Source organism: Haemaphysalis longicornis, unplaced genomic scaffold, assembly GCF_048455015.1.
Source record: "Haemaphysalis longicornis isolate Haplotype H1 unplaced genomic scaffold, Haemaphysalis longicornis Haplotype H1 scaffold_1, whole genome shotgun sequence".
NCBI lineage: Eukaryota > Metazoa > Arthropoda > Arachnida > Ixodida > Ixodidae > Haemaphysalis > Haemaphysalis longicornis.
The window spans coordinates 111,817,577-111,833,005 of record NW_027526203.1 but is presented as its reverse complement, the minus strand read 5'-3'; the positions used below and the strand labels follow the sequence as shown (position 1 = coordinate 111,833,005).

Genomic DNA, 15,429 nt, shown 5'->3' with positions numbered 1-15,429 from the left:
TACTCATTCAAAAGCTTACTTTTTTGGTTCTCGGGGCCCTTCTGTGAAGCTTTTAACAAGCTACTTCCATAACCGGGCTCTCAAATAGTACGGATAAACAAGTAGTTATCGCGTGGATTTTGCAAATAGGTGCCGCAAATTAGGTGCCGCGTGGATGTTGATCCACGCGGCACCTGCTCTGGCGTATATCGTGACGGCAGGCGAAAGGCCCACACAGCAACAATACGACGGCGCAGTTCTAATTTTTCCCGGCGCGCGTTTAGCGCCGCGCAGATATTAGCGGGTGCGGCAGCCGGAACGCACAAGCCGCTGCTCTTCAAGACGAGAGGCGCGGGCACGAGCAAAGCTAATGCGCGGAGCCCAAGATATTGCAAAACACAGTGCACGGCCCCCAAAGGCGCTTCGCCGCTGAGCAACCCCCTCTCACTCAGAGCCCTTTCTTCGCTGCGCGAGGCACAGCGGTAAATCTAGGCCGTACCTCGATCATATAACACCCCGGTCATACGACGCTTTTGCGTAGTCCCTTCAAAGTCGTATCGGGGCTCCACTAAAGCGCGATTTCATTACTGCGTTATTTGCTTTGCATTACTGGCTTTGCATTATACTGCATTATTGCTGCATTACTTGCTTTCATTAAACTACTGCATTATTTGCTTTGATATTTGAAAATTTCAAACATTCGCACAACCTTACAAAGAATACATAAATCCAGTGATAACTCATCCGGGCCCCCGGCGAACGCACAGAGAATTTTTTTTTTCAACCACTCACAAGGATGCGGTCAATGGGCGCTGAACGGCGGTAGGCGCTGATGGTGATCCGCTCGTTCCCATCGACAGTCACAAAAGATGGGTACGTGACGTCATTTTCATCCATCTCCCCCTCCCCTAACAGGCCAGTTGCTGGTGGACCTTTAGGAATCTGCACACAAGGTTTGATACAGAAAGCCACACTCTGTCACTCAGTGGCAGAGCCTAAAAGATGTTCCAGCCTCAAAGTGCTCCCCTTGAATTTCAAACTGCGGGAAACAAAAATTTGCCACCCCCAGTACGAAAACACCTTCCAGATAGCTTCTAGACCCCACACATTGACAGCACAATGTCGTGTTTAAAGAGGCCATGAAGACAAAATGCAACTTTGGCTCATTAGAAATATTTCCTCATCATGATAACACTGACACCACCTTTAATGTAAACTTCACTCACATGAGCTGCATAATGAGGGAAACAGATAAAATAGTACGGCGACTTGCTAGCTACTTTTCTGCACTGAACATGTGAGCTCATTGCGATTGGCTGAGGCTGACAAAATTCAACGCAAGTTAAGCAGGGTTGAAATGGTTTACTAATCACTGACCAAAGTCAAAATATACAAATGACGTTTCGGGAGCACTCCGGCTCCCTTGTTCACAACACTATGCTCGAGCAAAGAAGTATACGCATACCCAGGCCGCCATCAAAACAATGCAAGAAGACTTAAGTGCCCCGAGCAATGTTTACCTTACCAAAGTGCTTTAGCGCATGCGCTACGAGGCGCTAGCCGAGGCGGGCGCGTGCTTATGCGCCCATTCGGTTGCTGCGAAGACCACGAAGAGTCAGAAGGCTGAGCTATATAGTAGGCTACGACCATTTCACGTTGACATATGTTAAAAACTGAAATTCGGGCTCGCGCTTTGAAGCGCCTCACGCTATGGAACGCTTCCAACGCCAGCGCCGGCGGTTTCCTTCAAGGGGCCATTTAATGCTTTCGCACAAGAATACTCCGCCAGAGTAATTTGTACATCTCGCATTTTCGGTGTGCCACGCCTATTGCACTTCCAGTAGCGCGGCAAATATTGTCAATGAGAAGCATGTAAGCACGTTTGCATCACTTCACTTGGCACCTATCCGCCCTCCATTATTCTGAAGCAAGTTCACCCAAGTTGACGAGAATTAAAACGAACCACAAGAAGTGTTCACAGTCGATGCAGTTCCGTGCCTCCTTCGCACGCAGTAATGACTGCGTTTACGTATAGTTTACAAGCTGGCAGATGCAATGGAACGAAATTGATCGAGTTTGCAAAACAAGAATCTTCTTCAAGAAGTTTCTTGCGCAATGGGGCCTGGTCGCTGACCGTTGCCACAGCATGGCATGACACCGCAAACTTGTTCATCACCAAAAATGATTCTATAATAACTCTATAAATAACCTCCGAGAAAGCACTGCGTACCACTCCGTATGCTCGCTCCACGCTTGAAGCATGGTCAATATTTCGTTGATCACTGGCACACCTTTGCTTCAGTTCAGTTTATCTAAGCTGCTGAGACAAGCCGACTTCGTAACATTATTGTCAAGTCTCTTATTTCATCAAAACTAACTTTCGAATGTGAGTTAAGAGGAATCACAGCGAAGACACCTAGTCGCCCATCTCCGCCAAGCCATTCATGGGAGTCGGTGCGAGCGACCGGTGATGATGATGGTGATGATGATTGCTATTGGTTTCCACTTTGTAGCGGGGTTATGACGTGTCATATTACCCAGAATTAATAATTTGCCTGTGTTTTATACTCTTGGTTTAATACTAGCGCTGCTTAGGACAGGCACAAAATGCTTATTAGGCACAAAATACTTTTTTTTTCTGTTGCAGGTAGTAACTGTCCTAGGCAATATTCCCCTCTCTGCTTTTCGTCCACCAGCATTCTAATCTTGTTTTCGTCGCCTCGACAGCCTTCAAGTTAACTTCCTCTGTGCTAGCCTTAAAACCTATTCCTTCTGGATGCTGAATATTTCCCTCATGTAAATTTGGATGGGTACCCTCGCATTCCAACACTACGTGCCGCACAGTTTCTGTTTCTTTTCCGGAGACCCCCCATAGCCGATGATGATGATGATGACGATGATGATGATTAGTGGCTTTCCCTTTGAATCGGGGCGTCAGTTGTCAGCAACCGACTTGCCCGTCTTATTAAGCTTTCTTGCCCTACTCCCAGCTAACCTATAGATTTGCTTCCTCCCTCCCATCTCTCCCTCTTTTCTGTTTTAAACTCATCGCCCCCACCCTCGTTTTTTCTCCCCTCGCTGTTCTAAATTCTCATCCGTATGATTACTCCGCCTGCGTACCCATCCCTTCCCTACTTTTCCTCCACCACCACTCCAGTCGCCTCTTCGTCACCTCTATGGCCTTGAAGTTGAGGTTCCCCCTCGCCCCAAATCCCAAAGCCTCCGCCAGCGCCGTTTCCCCCTCACCCCGCGGTGGCCGTATCTCGGTGCAGCTCCTGACAATATGGTCTATAGTTTACCGATCACTGCCGCAGCATGCACACGTTTCATCCTGCTGCCTGTAGCTCCCCGTGTATGCCCGGGTTCTCAGGCCCCCTGCCCGTGCCTCGAAGGCAACGCACTGCCTCTCGTATTGCCATAGAATGCCTCCTTCTTGATTTCCCGTTTCTCTGCCCTATAAGTCAGCTAACACCGCTATAAGTCGGCTAACACCATCGGCTAACACCGCCACCTCGCGGCACGTTGCGGAGTGAGCCGCATTTCATGTTTTTCTGGGGGACGCGCCGAATGGGACGGCCGGAGCAACGGCTTGGCAACGGCACGCTGCCGGAAGCGATAGCGGAGGCCATGCCTTAGTAGACCTCACTCACGGAGCGCAGTGTAGACGGTGCGGCGAACAGGCGCTATTACCCAGCGTTCCCCGCGCGCCGCACCCTGCTCACCCCGGCTACAGTGGCTAGAATAGGGAATTGTGATGACGGCGCCGCGGCTCGCGTGCGCTTCTTGGATGCAACCGCGCACTGGCGCTGACGCTCGCTTTCACGCGTGGGGCATATCAGCGAGTTTTAGGTGACAGTAGAGAGTTTTAGCTGACTGTTTCTGACGGTCCGCTCCGCTCCGATAGCAAGCGGGAGCACCATTGCGCATGCGTGGCACGCTAGCGCGCTACCGGCGATACCGGAGCGGGGCCCCGCTCCGCTAACCGGGGCCTCTTAGCGGACCGTCGCGGCAGCTTACGCTACCGTGCGGAATCACAACATGGCTGCCCCCGCTATGCGAGCGCGCTACGGCGAACTTCGTTTTTTCAGTTCAAACATGACCGACGAAGCCGCGAAAGCGCTTCCGAATAAGCAATGGTGCCACACACCTCAAAGATCTTTAGAACTGAAGCGAAAAACGTCGACCGAAGCGCGGGGCTGCTTCTATGCATCGCCGAAAAAGACAGCCTTGGCTTGGCAATTCCAAAGTTTATCAACTTGTTTATTGATATTTAGAATACCATGTCAGCGACTACATTATACAAAAAAAAAGGTTAAATGAGGCCACGAAACACGGTATTTTGCTTTTTTTGGGCGACCAAACACAAATTCTTGTTTCCTTTAGGATGAAGTTTCGGTTTACACGCCCGCGCGAAACGACCAGTCACGCGAATCATTCCCCGTCGAGGGAGATACGGTTATCGCTTAGCTAACAGCCTTTCGACTGCTGACGCTCCGGTTGTGCTGCGCGGCACGTCGGGAGCATAGCGGAGCGTCAAAAACGGTTAGCTAAAACTCTCTAGTTTTTCACGGCCCGCTCCGATCCGAAAGCTGTTGATGGGCCAGCGGTTGCGGACCCGTTTGCCGAAATCAAGGGACTTGCTGCAATCAGCCTCACCTCTCCCGGCGACTTTCGCCGAGCGGGATTCTGCTACACGGCGGAGACAGACGAAAGGCTACAACCGCCGCCACGGTGTTCGGCAGTTACGGGAGTTGCGGCCTGGTCAGGACGTCTGGGTCACCGACCCGCAGTGTGCTGCACGGGTGCTGAGCCCGGGGCAGCGGCCTCGCTGCTACGTGGTTTCGACACCGAACGGGTTGGTGCAGCGGAACCGCCGCCATCTCGTTCCCTTCGCGGGACAGCAGGGCTCCCGGGGCGGACTCTGTCACCCGGAGAGCAAACCAGCTACCCTATCGGTTCCAATGGTTCGCAGGGGACTTCTGTTCGAGGCGAGCCTGGCGTGGACCGTTCACCGAGTGCGGAAACTGCGAGTGCAGGGACTCCACGTGTTCCTAGTCCGTGGCTTACACGCGCACGCCGACGCGTGGTCGCGCCGAAGAGACTGAACCTGTAGACCTGTAAAAAGTGATTTTCCCAGAAGGGGAGATGTGGTGTAGGGGGCGCCACTAACCCTACTAACTCGCTAACCTATTAACCTAGGCACCTGTGTCTGTTATCTGTGACTTGTTCTGTCGAAGCGACAATAAAAGCAGTGGGCATTGGCCCACGGTGGTTATCAGGGCTCGCAAGCTTGGACGTTCCCTGGTTTCCCTATAGGCGGCGTAAAAATCGACGCCCCACGTGACCAACCTACAGCGTAATTTTCGACCATCAAGTCCACCAGACGGCGCAAGCGAAAGGTTACTTTTGGTATAGAATACAAAACATTCATTCTGTGACTCAAAGAGCCAACACAGTTCGCTTACAATGTGTTGTTTAAAAATATTATTAACAAGTTCCGCATCAAACATCCGTTGAGCAAAAATGTACGCAACTTTTTACGAACAGCCGACTGGTGCACCACCTCGTTTCTGAATTCGCAACCACAAAGCCGGCAATTCAAATTGAAACCGCTGCAACGGCCCACCGTTTCTATGTGCGCGGAGCACTGGTTTCGTGACTGTTATTGCTGTTATGTGCTTTTGCGTCCATCAGTTGTTGAGAGGACTGGCAAAACACGGGAATTGAGTGCTTGTTGAGTGACAAATGTGGGAAATTCCGCATCGGAAGACAGCTGTCGAGGCCAGAATATTTGATTCTTCCAACAGAAGGTGAGTGTTATGCACTCCGCTAGAAAGACGGTACAAACGAAACCGTTGTCGCCGTCAATACTTCATTCGTGCCCTTCGTTCGAAATCTTAGCGCAAGTCAACGAGTTGTTATGGAAAAAAAAAATGTTGTCATGAAAGCGACGTACAATTGCAGCGGTCGAAATGAAATGATGTCCTGGCCTCTGTAAACTTGCGGATGTCAATAAACGATTTGTTCTCACTTGCTGCTCACTGTGGTCTGTGCCAGTCGAGGCCATCTGGTCACCTGGCGTAACATCACTTCACTAGCGCGGCGCAAGTAAACACGCGACCAGCGTGCCAGCTAGGAACCAGCAGGAGCAGCCACGGCCGGACTCGACGCCCCTTTCGCGCGCGGGAGGAGGAGAGTCGAGTCCGGCCGTGGAGCAGCGAGCCGGCGGCCGCCGTGCGAGGGCAGCCATGTTATTAAGGAGCTCAAGCGGCCTGTGCAAAAAGCATCCGCCATGTTTACAAAGCCGTGTTTACAGCGCCATCAAGCGGGCGTACTGGGTAGTTCACGACGCCGCCACTACGCTTTTTCTGGCACTACAGGCGAAGCTAGACCTTTGCTTCTCTAAAATCCTCCCTGTTCTGTGTGGTGATTGTGCGGTGATCACTATGGCGTGACTCGCTACAAATGCCATTCAGTATTCTCGTGTAGCGCCGAACTAATGACATTTAGAGAAAATGGCATTTGCTCAAAATATCAGTAGCAAAAAATTAAAGTAATTCCACTCCACGTGAAGCTGTCGGAAGTGGAGAGCCGTGATTGAACAAAGGTGTGTTCCAGGGGTTTATGCAGAATTTCGATTTTGGGGGGGTGTCGGTGGGATGTTTGGGGGGTGTTCTATAAATCCCTAGGCAGGGTGCTTGTGGTTGTGGAATCTTTTTTTTTTTGGGGGGGGGGGGGGGTGTCGAAGTCCTTCTGGGGGGGGGGAGGGGTGTTGGGGGGTGTTAGGGGAGTGTGTATAACTCCCTGGTGTGTTCAATGCAATTCAATTTTCCCGCCTTCGCAGTGCTCGCGCACCTTCTACTGGGACAGCTCGCATCCTTTCCTTTATCTTTTTTTTTAGATGCGAAGCAGCTTATGGTCGAGCCTGTTCCCTCCGCCGTTGTATAGTGCCTATATTCTAGGCACTATAGCCGTTGTGTGGGCGCCGTTGTGCGGCGTCCACACCTCCACTGCGCATGCCTGGCCAGGCACCGCTGATGATGATTGTGGCAGGATGCCCCTAGGGATTGGCCAACCAAAGAATCCATCACGAGATAGCTTCGCGTTCAACCACCGTCGTCATCTTCCCGTAGGAGAACCTTGAGTACTATGCGAGGTATTCCTCCTCTCCTCTCCGACGCTCCTCTCCTCTCTGGGATTCCTCCTCCCCCTTCGAAGCTCCTCTCCTCTCCGGGATTGCGCAACGAATGGCAACACCTGCGGCCCCGCGCGCGATAATACGAAGCAGCTTAGGGTTAGAGACGCGACGGTAGTCGCTGCATACTCCGCTGGGGGCGCCACTGTAGCTTTGCGGTGCGCTCCGCTCCCCTCATTCTCCTCCCGCAACGCCGCGATCGAACTGAAAACTAATGGGAACTTGAGTCGACCCCATGGCTGCTTCGCATACTACTCAGGGTTCCCCTGCGGGAAGATGGTGAAATTTTCTTTTTCTGCCTGGAACAGCACGAGCGGGAGTTCTATTCTTTTTGTGCTTGCTGTCATCTCGCACGTGCTGGAGCCTTTCTGCGCCATTTTCAACGCGTTTGTCGAACGCGACTTTTCTTTTTTTTTTCGGCGGTCACTTTTTTCCGCTCACTATCGTATAAACCAACCCAATCAGCGCACCTAACTAAATGGACGCGGGGACTGCCGGTTAATTACACATTTTGGCCTCAAATGTAGCTGTTTCGCTAAATGATGGGGACATGTACGACAAGTGCCAGCGGTTCTGCTCATGGGAACCTCTGGACCAATCCGGAAGGCCGAAACGAGGGACAGGTTGAGGAAAACATGTCGGTCACCTTTCGAGGCTTCTCTTTGTTTACAGGTTGTCTGGCAGCGCGTATCTCGTGTGCTCTGGGATTATTCTCCGCCTTTTAAATATGATTACGTGGCACCAACACCGCGACCCTACGTCCAGGGGAAATGGCCGCCACTCAAAAACAAACAAACAAAAAAACCCTCAGCCCTCTTGGCTCGAGAGGGACGTTACCATGTGTGGCGTTATTGTCGTTGAGTGATTATCGGTAGATGAGTTTTGTTGCTCTGTGGCGCGGCACTCGCGTGTCAACCCCCACCACCATTCGACAACGCTAAGCGGGCATCTTTTCAAGGCCTAGGTCTGTTTGGGTGCGTGCCGCCACCTGACTGCGGAGGCTAGATAGTGTGACCGCGGACAAGCTACGACGATGAGCCAGGCCCCTAAGGATCGAGCTTTGCACTTGCATGATCGCAGCGTTATCGCCACTCAGTGAATTACCGCACAGCGGCCGAATGTTCGGGGCACGTTTCTACAGCTACGAATCCCGCAACTCAATCCCGAGTCACTCACATGCGTGGACGCCATTACGCTCAGCGCAAAACATTGCGCCAAATCAGCATTGCGTTTCCGTCAGATCTCTCAAAACACCCCAGCCGAACGATGAATGCACCGAAGGATGCCCACATTACGCGGCTGCACCCGAAGGCTATAGAAAGGTTAAAGAAACCACAGGTTACGCAGACAGCCCAGCACTCACACAGCCCTCTGCCCTGCCGGGGGAGGCGCGGAGGTATTCACGGAAAACAGCTAGCTTGCTGACGGCACGTGGCCCTGCATGTGGCTACAAATTAAAAATTAAAGCCGTCCCACTCAACGTGAAAGCTGTCGGAAGTGTAGAGCAGTGATTCGTCTTAATGGGCTGTGGCGCCGTTATCTGCCCACTGCTACCACCCATCACGCTCTTAGCCTCCCTGTCTCACTCCTCTCGATGAATTGAACGGAGGTTTGTCCAATGCGCTTCAAATTTCCCGCCGCGCACCCGTTGCCTTGAACAGCGCGAGCGGGAGTTCTGTACTTTTTGTGCTTGCTCTCATCGCGCACGTGCCGGCGTCTTACTGCGCATGCAGTTTAGAACGCGTCGTTCTTGGCGGCCACTGTTTTCGCTTACTATGGTAATTAAAACCTACCCAACGGGCGTTCCGAACTAAATGGACGCGGCGGCTGCTGCTTGGATACACAAATTTTGCCTCGAATGTACCTGCAGTTTTATTTCGCTAAACACCGGGGAGATGTATGACAAGCGCCAGCGGTTCAGGGGATTAAACAGTTAACCACTTGTTTTTCGAAGCCTCTGCTTGGGTCCGAGAACGCCGTGGGGCTCCACTTGGGTCCGTAATCTTGCGGCGCCGCCTGATTCCCGCAGCCGCAGACATTGCGACAGCGAACGAGCTAAGACGACAAGGCGAGCCCCTAAAAGAGAACTGTTGCAAGCAGCATCACAACTTACGGGCCGGTCCTGCGGTGGGCAGGTGGTCGCGGCTGGCACAGCTGGGTTGGATCTCGGCGTACGGCGGGTACACTACTGTGTTCGCTGCTGGAGACCGTCGAACGAGCGGGCGGCGCGGCGGTGAGAGTGACACGTACGCGAGCACACGAGAAAGAGTCACGAGCCAAGCAGGCCCGTTAGATCCCTCCCAGTGATGATGATGATGACTTATACGGGAATAGTTCACGCCCAAGAGCGAAGGTCGGCCCTGTTCTCCAGTCTCCCTTTTGTCTTAATTAACGCCGCTATTTGGTCGCATGAGTTCAACGTGCACACCCACCGTTTCAAAACCTCTCCGATTACATCAGAAACGGAGCGTGAAATGGGGCGATGCTATCTGCAAAGCACATTTATTACTGAGCGTTTATGAGCATCACGAAACAATACCACTTCTTATTGTCAGTGAAAAAGTCTGCTCATGGGAACCTCTGGACCAATCCGGAAGGCCGAAACGAGGGACAGGTTGAGGAAAACATGTCGGTCACCTTTCGAGGCTTCTCTTTGTTTACAGGTTGTCTGGCAGCGCGTATCTCGTGTGCTCTGGGATTATTCTACGCCTTGAAATATGATTACGTGGCACCAACACCGCGACTCTACGTCCAGGGGAAATGGCCCCACCACCATAGCCATTCCACTCTGTGGATGACTGGCGAAGCTTTTTAGCACACGACATTGACGTGACACAGAAATTAGCTGAAAGGTATGAGCAAATTTTTGTTTCCCTCGAGCTTTTACTCATGCTACATGCACACATTAATTTTGACACAATTAATCTTTAAATCTTTTAAATGTGTTTACTGATAACTACTCTACATAGGATGCTACATAAGATGAGACGTATAAGCTTGAGGCCTAACTCATGTCTCCATCTTGAAAATGGTGCCTATCGTAACTAATCTATTTAGGACGCATTTCCAAGTGATGAGACGTTTAAGCTCGAGGTTTAAATAATGTTTTGAACGGCGTGTGATTTTGGTTTTGTCCGCGTGCTGACAGTACAAACACCGGGACGTTGATTTTGGAACGTAGAGGCTTCTTCAAGGTTGGGGCAGGCTCGAGGCAATTGATGATGATGATGGTGTTGGTGATGATGATAATAATACTTTCAAAGCTTTAGTATGCTATTGATGTTCTTAAATCTTAAAGACCATTTGGTCCATTCTATTTTTTCTCTACTCAGATTTCATGTGTGCCAACCTTTCGTCTTTGTGCATTTTGCGGTTCTGGAAACCGGACACCGTCTTCTTGAGTGCCTGAATCGTTTTTCACCGATGCAGGTCAATTCTTTCCACAGAGCCTTGGGAGACGTCGGCTTTTACAACTAAATCTTTAATCATGAAACACAATTTCAAATAGCAGCTTCTTAGCCATTCCAAAAATGATATGTAATCGCTAATTTTGGAACCTTCACTTGCATGATCGTACCAAGACCAGGGGGCTGAGCTCCTTTGTTTTGACAATAGGGAGTGCTCGAGCACCCCCTGACCACCCTATTCCAGAGCCCCTGAACATCTCGCACTTCAAACATACGAGATTTTTTTTTCCGGCATGAAAGAAATTTTAAAGGAATCCTTCCAACTTTTCAAGAATGCAAAGGTGAAAGTGTAGCTGGACCTTCCATTCATATGCTGTTTACCTTGGCTTTGATTTTGGAGCGACGCCTGTCACTCGAGACCAGCCCCTGCATAGCAGCGTTCAAAGCTCCTTTCGCTCCGTCGCCTTTGCCAGGAGCCCCGTTTGCCCCCGTGGTACCTTCACCTCTTGCGGTGGCTCGTACTGCTCGTGTGGCAGTGGCATACCTTCCCCAGCACTGCTGTTTCCTTTTTCCATCGTGCGCTGTCGCTCCTTTCGAGAGCTCTCCTCCTCTACCACTGCCGTTTCCCTTTCGCAATGGGTGATTCTTGGTTCGCGTTCGCTGCGACCAGAACCACGACCTTTTTGTACTACCACCGATTTTCTGTACCTCACAGCGCATTTGCATGAAGCGTAGAGATCCAAGGGTTTCGTGTTAAAAAACATGGAACCCAAGCCATATAAGCTTCGCTTAAAATAAATTCGTTGGTAAAACAATGCAACGTCCTGAGCACAAAGTACCCAAGACCGTGTTCCCATACATCAAGGGTGTCGTGAGCTTTCCTAATGGTGAGCTGGCTGGTCAGAACACCCCTTGAAAAAGAGAACCTGGATGCTGCCACCCAAGCTAAGGTGAACTATCACAATTCTGTAGTAGTCAAACGCACGTGAAAGTTGATGCTGAAAACCTGGAAATTTGCAGCGGGCGGTGCTGCAGGGCACTGGATAAAAAATCTTCTAGTGGAAAATCTTCTAAAAACTCTTTCAGTAGATACGGTCTCCATTTGCTGCTTGGTGTTCACAGGACAAACTAATAAAGTAATTAGTTTGTTCTTATTTTTTTGTAGAACAGAGCTGTTATGGTTCAATTCCTTGAAGATCTTTACAGGTCACGTCCTCAAGTGGAATGTCCCCAACTATGACTGCCGCTGCACAGACCCCTAATTCATTCCACACAAGCCTAGTGATAACAGAACAATAAGATCAATTCTGCCACGCTCTCAATTTGTATACTGTAGAAATGACGTCACAGCACACGCACCTGACATCCAGGGTCGGTCATTGAAGCTGTGCTTGATGTTGTATCGTGATGTTTGATATGGGGCCCCGAGAGTTAACATTCTTTTTTCCTCTTCTTGTTGTTGAATTACGTTATTTCCACGAAAAAGGAAGGAATGAATGAAGATGATTTATCAGCACTGAATATTCTTTTAATGAAGCAACTTTGAGCTCCCTGTCATATGCTACTTTGCCTCCAGTGTTGTTCGGAATGCTGCCGCCCTAATCCTGCAGAGCAGCTTGACATGAGGCAGTCTCGGTTTAATGACAGACCGATTACGAAATAAAGCAGCCCTTCTTTGTATCTCGTAATTATAGCCAAACAACGGTAAAACTTGAACATTCAATTCCGCCGTTACACGTTCGCCACTCAGTTGCACTGTTGTGCTTGCTACAAAAATATATTCATAGCAACAGGCTAAATCGCTACCCCTAACAACACCTTTGCGTATGTCCAGATGTCTAAATCACCATAGTTGTGCATGCATCTGCGGCAAAACAAGGACATTCAACTCTTCAGTGCTTCTTATGGATGTATAAAATGATCTTCCCGATGGTATCGCTTCTATCCCAGATGCGGCTTCATTTGGGAAACGTGCGCAACCATCTTTAATAGAAGTAGTGTTGCTTTTCTGTCACCGCTTGTTTGCCCAGCTCTGTAACCTTGCCTAGATTCATGCTTTATTTATTTTTGAGATTCTTGTTGTACTCATATAGGTCTCGTATTCTGTGTTGCTTTTAGAATTTGCATGCCTAAAATTTATATGTTTGGGCTATGCGTGCGTCTGAACGCAAATGTTTGGCATACGCTATTGTAAATCATTCATTCTTCTGCGATTATCTGGAACGTTTCCGTTCTTCAGTGGCTGCCCGCTCTTCCACCGAGGGAGCCATGCACGGTCAACCTACGGGTAAGTGCCGCGCTTCAAGGTCACCGTCATCATCATTAGAGCACCTGGATAAAGTTGGCTTTGCTGCAAGGCATTTTGGTGTACACATCCACCCATGAAGCAACTCAGCCAATACAAGCTTCGCTTGAATAAATAAAAATTAACTTTTCTAGCAAAACTGCGACGAATACTATAATAAAGAAGATCGTCACCTTTGCTGCAAGTTAGTTGGAATGTACCTGGCGAAATGTTTGTTGGTTTGATTGGTTGGCGCCTCGAACTGTCTCTCTGTCTGCCCGACATGTCTTTCAGGCAGGCTGGACACCAACCTCTGGCTAGGCCGGAGACGCTCTAGCTCATTTGGCCAAACGTATTAGTGACGACTATAACAAGGCACTGTCCCCACATTACCGTTGTCATCGTATGTCAGGGTTTGCACCTCTTTAGTTGCTGTTCTTATGCCCTTGCATGGTTACAGGGACCAGTGCATGCACACTGTGCCGTTATGGCAAGAGCAGTTTTCCACTGCGCAAAGCCACAGTCCAATGTGAACTGCTGCCGCCCTCAAAAGACTGATTCGTCGCATGGTAAGTACACTCTAGCACTCTTGAGAACATGACTCAGCTGTGATACCAGTCAGCTGAAACATTAAAGGAGTACTGACACGAAATTTCAAAGCTGAGATAACTATATAAAACGCTTCCTTTTTATCAGGAGATGTCTCCCAGCAAGTTTCAACAGCAACCGTTCAGCGAAACATATTTAAAATCCATTTTAATCTTCGCCCGCACGAGAAAGCCCAGAGCGGGCCGACGTGACATCATCTGCTACGTGCCCCAAACTGCCGACGTCGGGGCTCCCGTGACGAAGCCGACGCACTGGCTGTGGTTGGCGCGCACTGCTCGGGCGTGTGTACACGTCAAGGTTTTGGGACTGACGTCATGCTGCCCGGGCCTGTGGGGACGGCGAAAACCTCGGCCGGTCTGGGCGCGCGCGTGCGCTCGCTCGCGCGCGCTTCCAGAGAGGCAGCGATACGGCAAGAATGGTGACGCCATGTAATACATGCTGTCATGGCGGCCGCTCGGCGTTTTTTTGTCCAAACTGAAACTGGCACGAATAAACGACGCCGTAAATGAATGTTTACGCTGCGCTCGACCGTCTAATCTGTCATTCTATGATTAGTGGGCTGGTAGGCACGCATAGCAGCGAAAAAAACGTAACATAAAAATTTCGTGTCAGTACTCCTTTAAGGGCAAACGCTTCAATGCACTTGCAGCCAGACGCCTCCGAAGTCGCCACAGTGCGCCTGCAGCCGAACAATCTGCCTGATCGAGCCCGGCAAAGACGATGGCAGATCTGATAATCCAGCCTCTAAGGTATCCCTTACGCAAACGGCTCTCCTACGCTGGCTTCTACAGCACATGCTAGACAAACTTGGACCAGAGGCAGTTCCGGAGGGGACAGGAGGAGTTAACAAAACTTGTTGAGCTAGCGGGTTCATGCTTCTTGGAAATAATACAAGGGGCACTAAGCTGACGAAGACGAGGCGCCTGCATGTGGTGCATGTTTCTACTTCGTCTTCGTCTGCTTGCGCCCCTTGTATTATTTCCAATGGACAGGAGGAGGCATGGCACGCACTGTAGGCTCGCTAGGACTACCTCCCAAGGGACCTGGGTCCCCCCATGGGATGCGCCCATGGATAGGACAAATGTGGGGTGCGTCCAAGAAAGTTCGCCAGTTAGCAATAAATAAGGATGACAGTAGAGCAGCACACGGTATGTCGCCTGCAAGCACTGCCATTTCTGGAGACTGCTGTTCCCTACAAACCTGCAGCACGATAGTTCGTGTCCCCACCTGAAGGTACTGTGCAACTTGAAGGCACTTGCAACTAAGCTCGAATAATTTGGTTCAAAGGCATGTGCAGTACTTCCAACTATTTAGCTCGAATTGAATGCCGCGCTGGCTTGAACACTCGCCAGCACGTGAACGGGCTGGTCAATGCCCATTCATTCTGTGGCTCCATTATGGCTTGAAATGTATCAGTTCCATACCCTTTCCATTCCTGGGTCTCTGAAAATAACGAGTGATTTTGGAATCATTTCAAACAGAGCTGGGATCTCCCCAACTTTTGTGTTCACAGGGTAACCGTGCACAGTCATTGTATACATTTAGCGTCATCCCCCTCCCCCAAATTTTTGGGTTCAGGGAGGAGGGGGAGGAGTAGACACGGCCAGTAGCTTCCCCCCAAAAAACGAAAAAAATGGGCTTGTACAAATGCCTTGGACCTTTCAGGTTGCAGCAACAATAAGAACTACACGAGAGAGAGCGGCTCTAAAGAGGTGCTGCTTGTCTATGTCACCATTGGCTCATTCTGTGTGATGAGGTGTTAATTCATTGTTAAGCGCCATGTTACATTTGACCGTTCCTGCTGCTGTTTATTTTGCCACCACACAACCTGTCTCCGAACCCAATCTGCTATCTGCCTAGAGTACCGACAACAAATCGGATAGGCCGGGTTTGTCATGGGCGCTGAAGTGGCACTGGTCATCCTGGCGAGCTGAGCACATCTGCAACATTTCCCC

At 50.3% G+C, this 15,429-nt stretch overlaps 1 protein-coding gene across 1 annotated transcript in view; it reads right to left on the bottom strand.

The window, feature by feature from the left end:
- Positions 1–11,156, bottom strand: part of LOC144146581 (uncharacterized) — a 29,299-nt gene extending 18,143 nt beyond the window's left edge. Inside the window, exons 1-2 of the mRNA XM_077678546.1 lie at positions 11,079–11,156; positions 772–921 (exon numbers count right to left, since the gene is read on the bottom strand). Coding sequence (XP_077534672.1) covers positions 772–921; positions 11,079–11,156 — 228 coding nt within the window. The remainder of the gene's footprint in view (positions 1–771; positions 922–11,078) is intronic.
- Between the last annotated feature and the right edge of the window lie 4,273 nt (positions 11,157–15,429).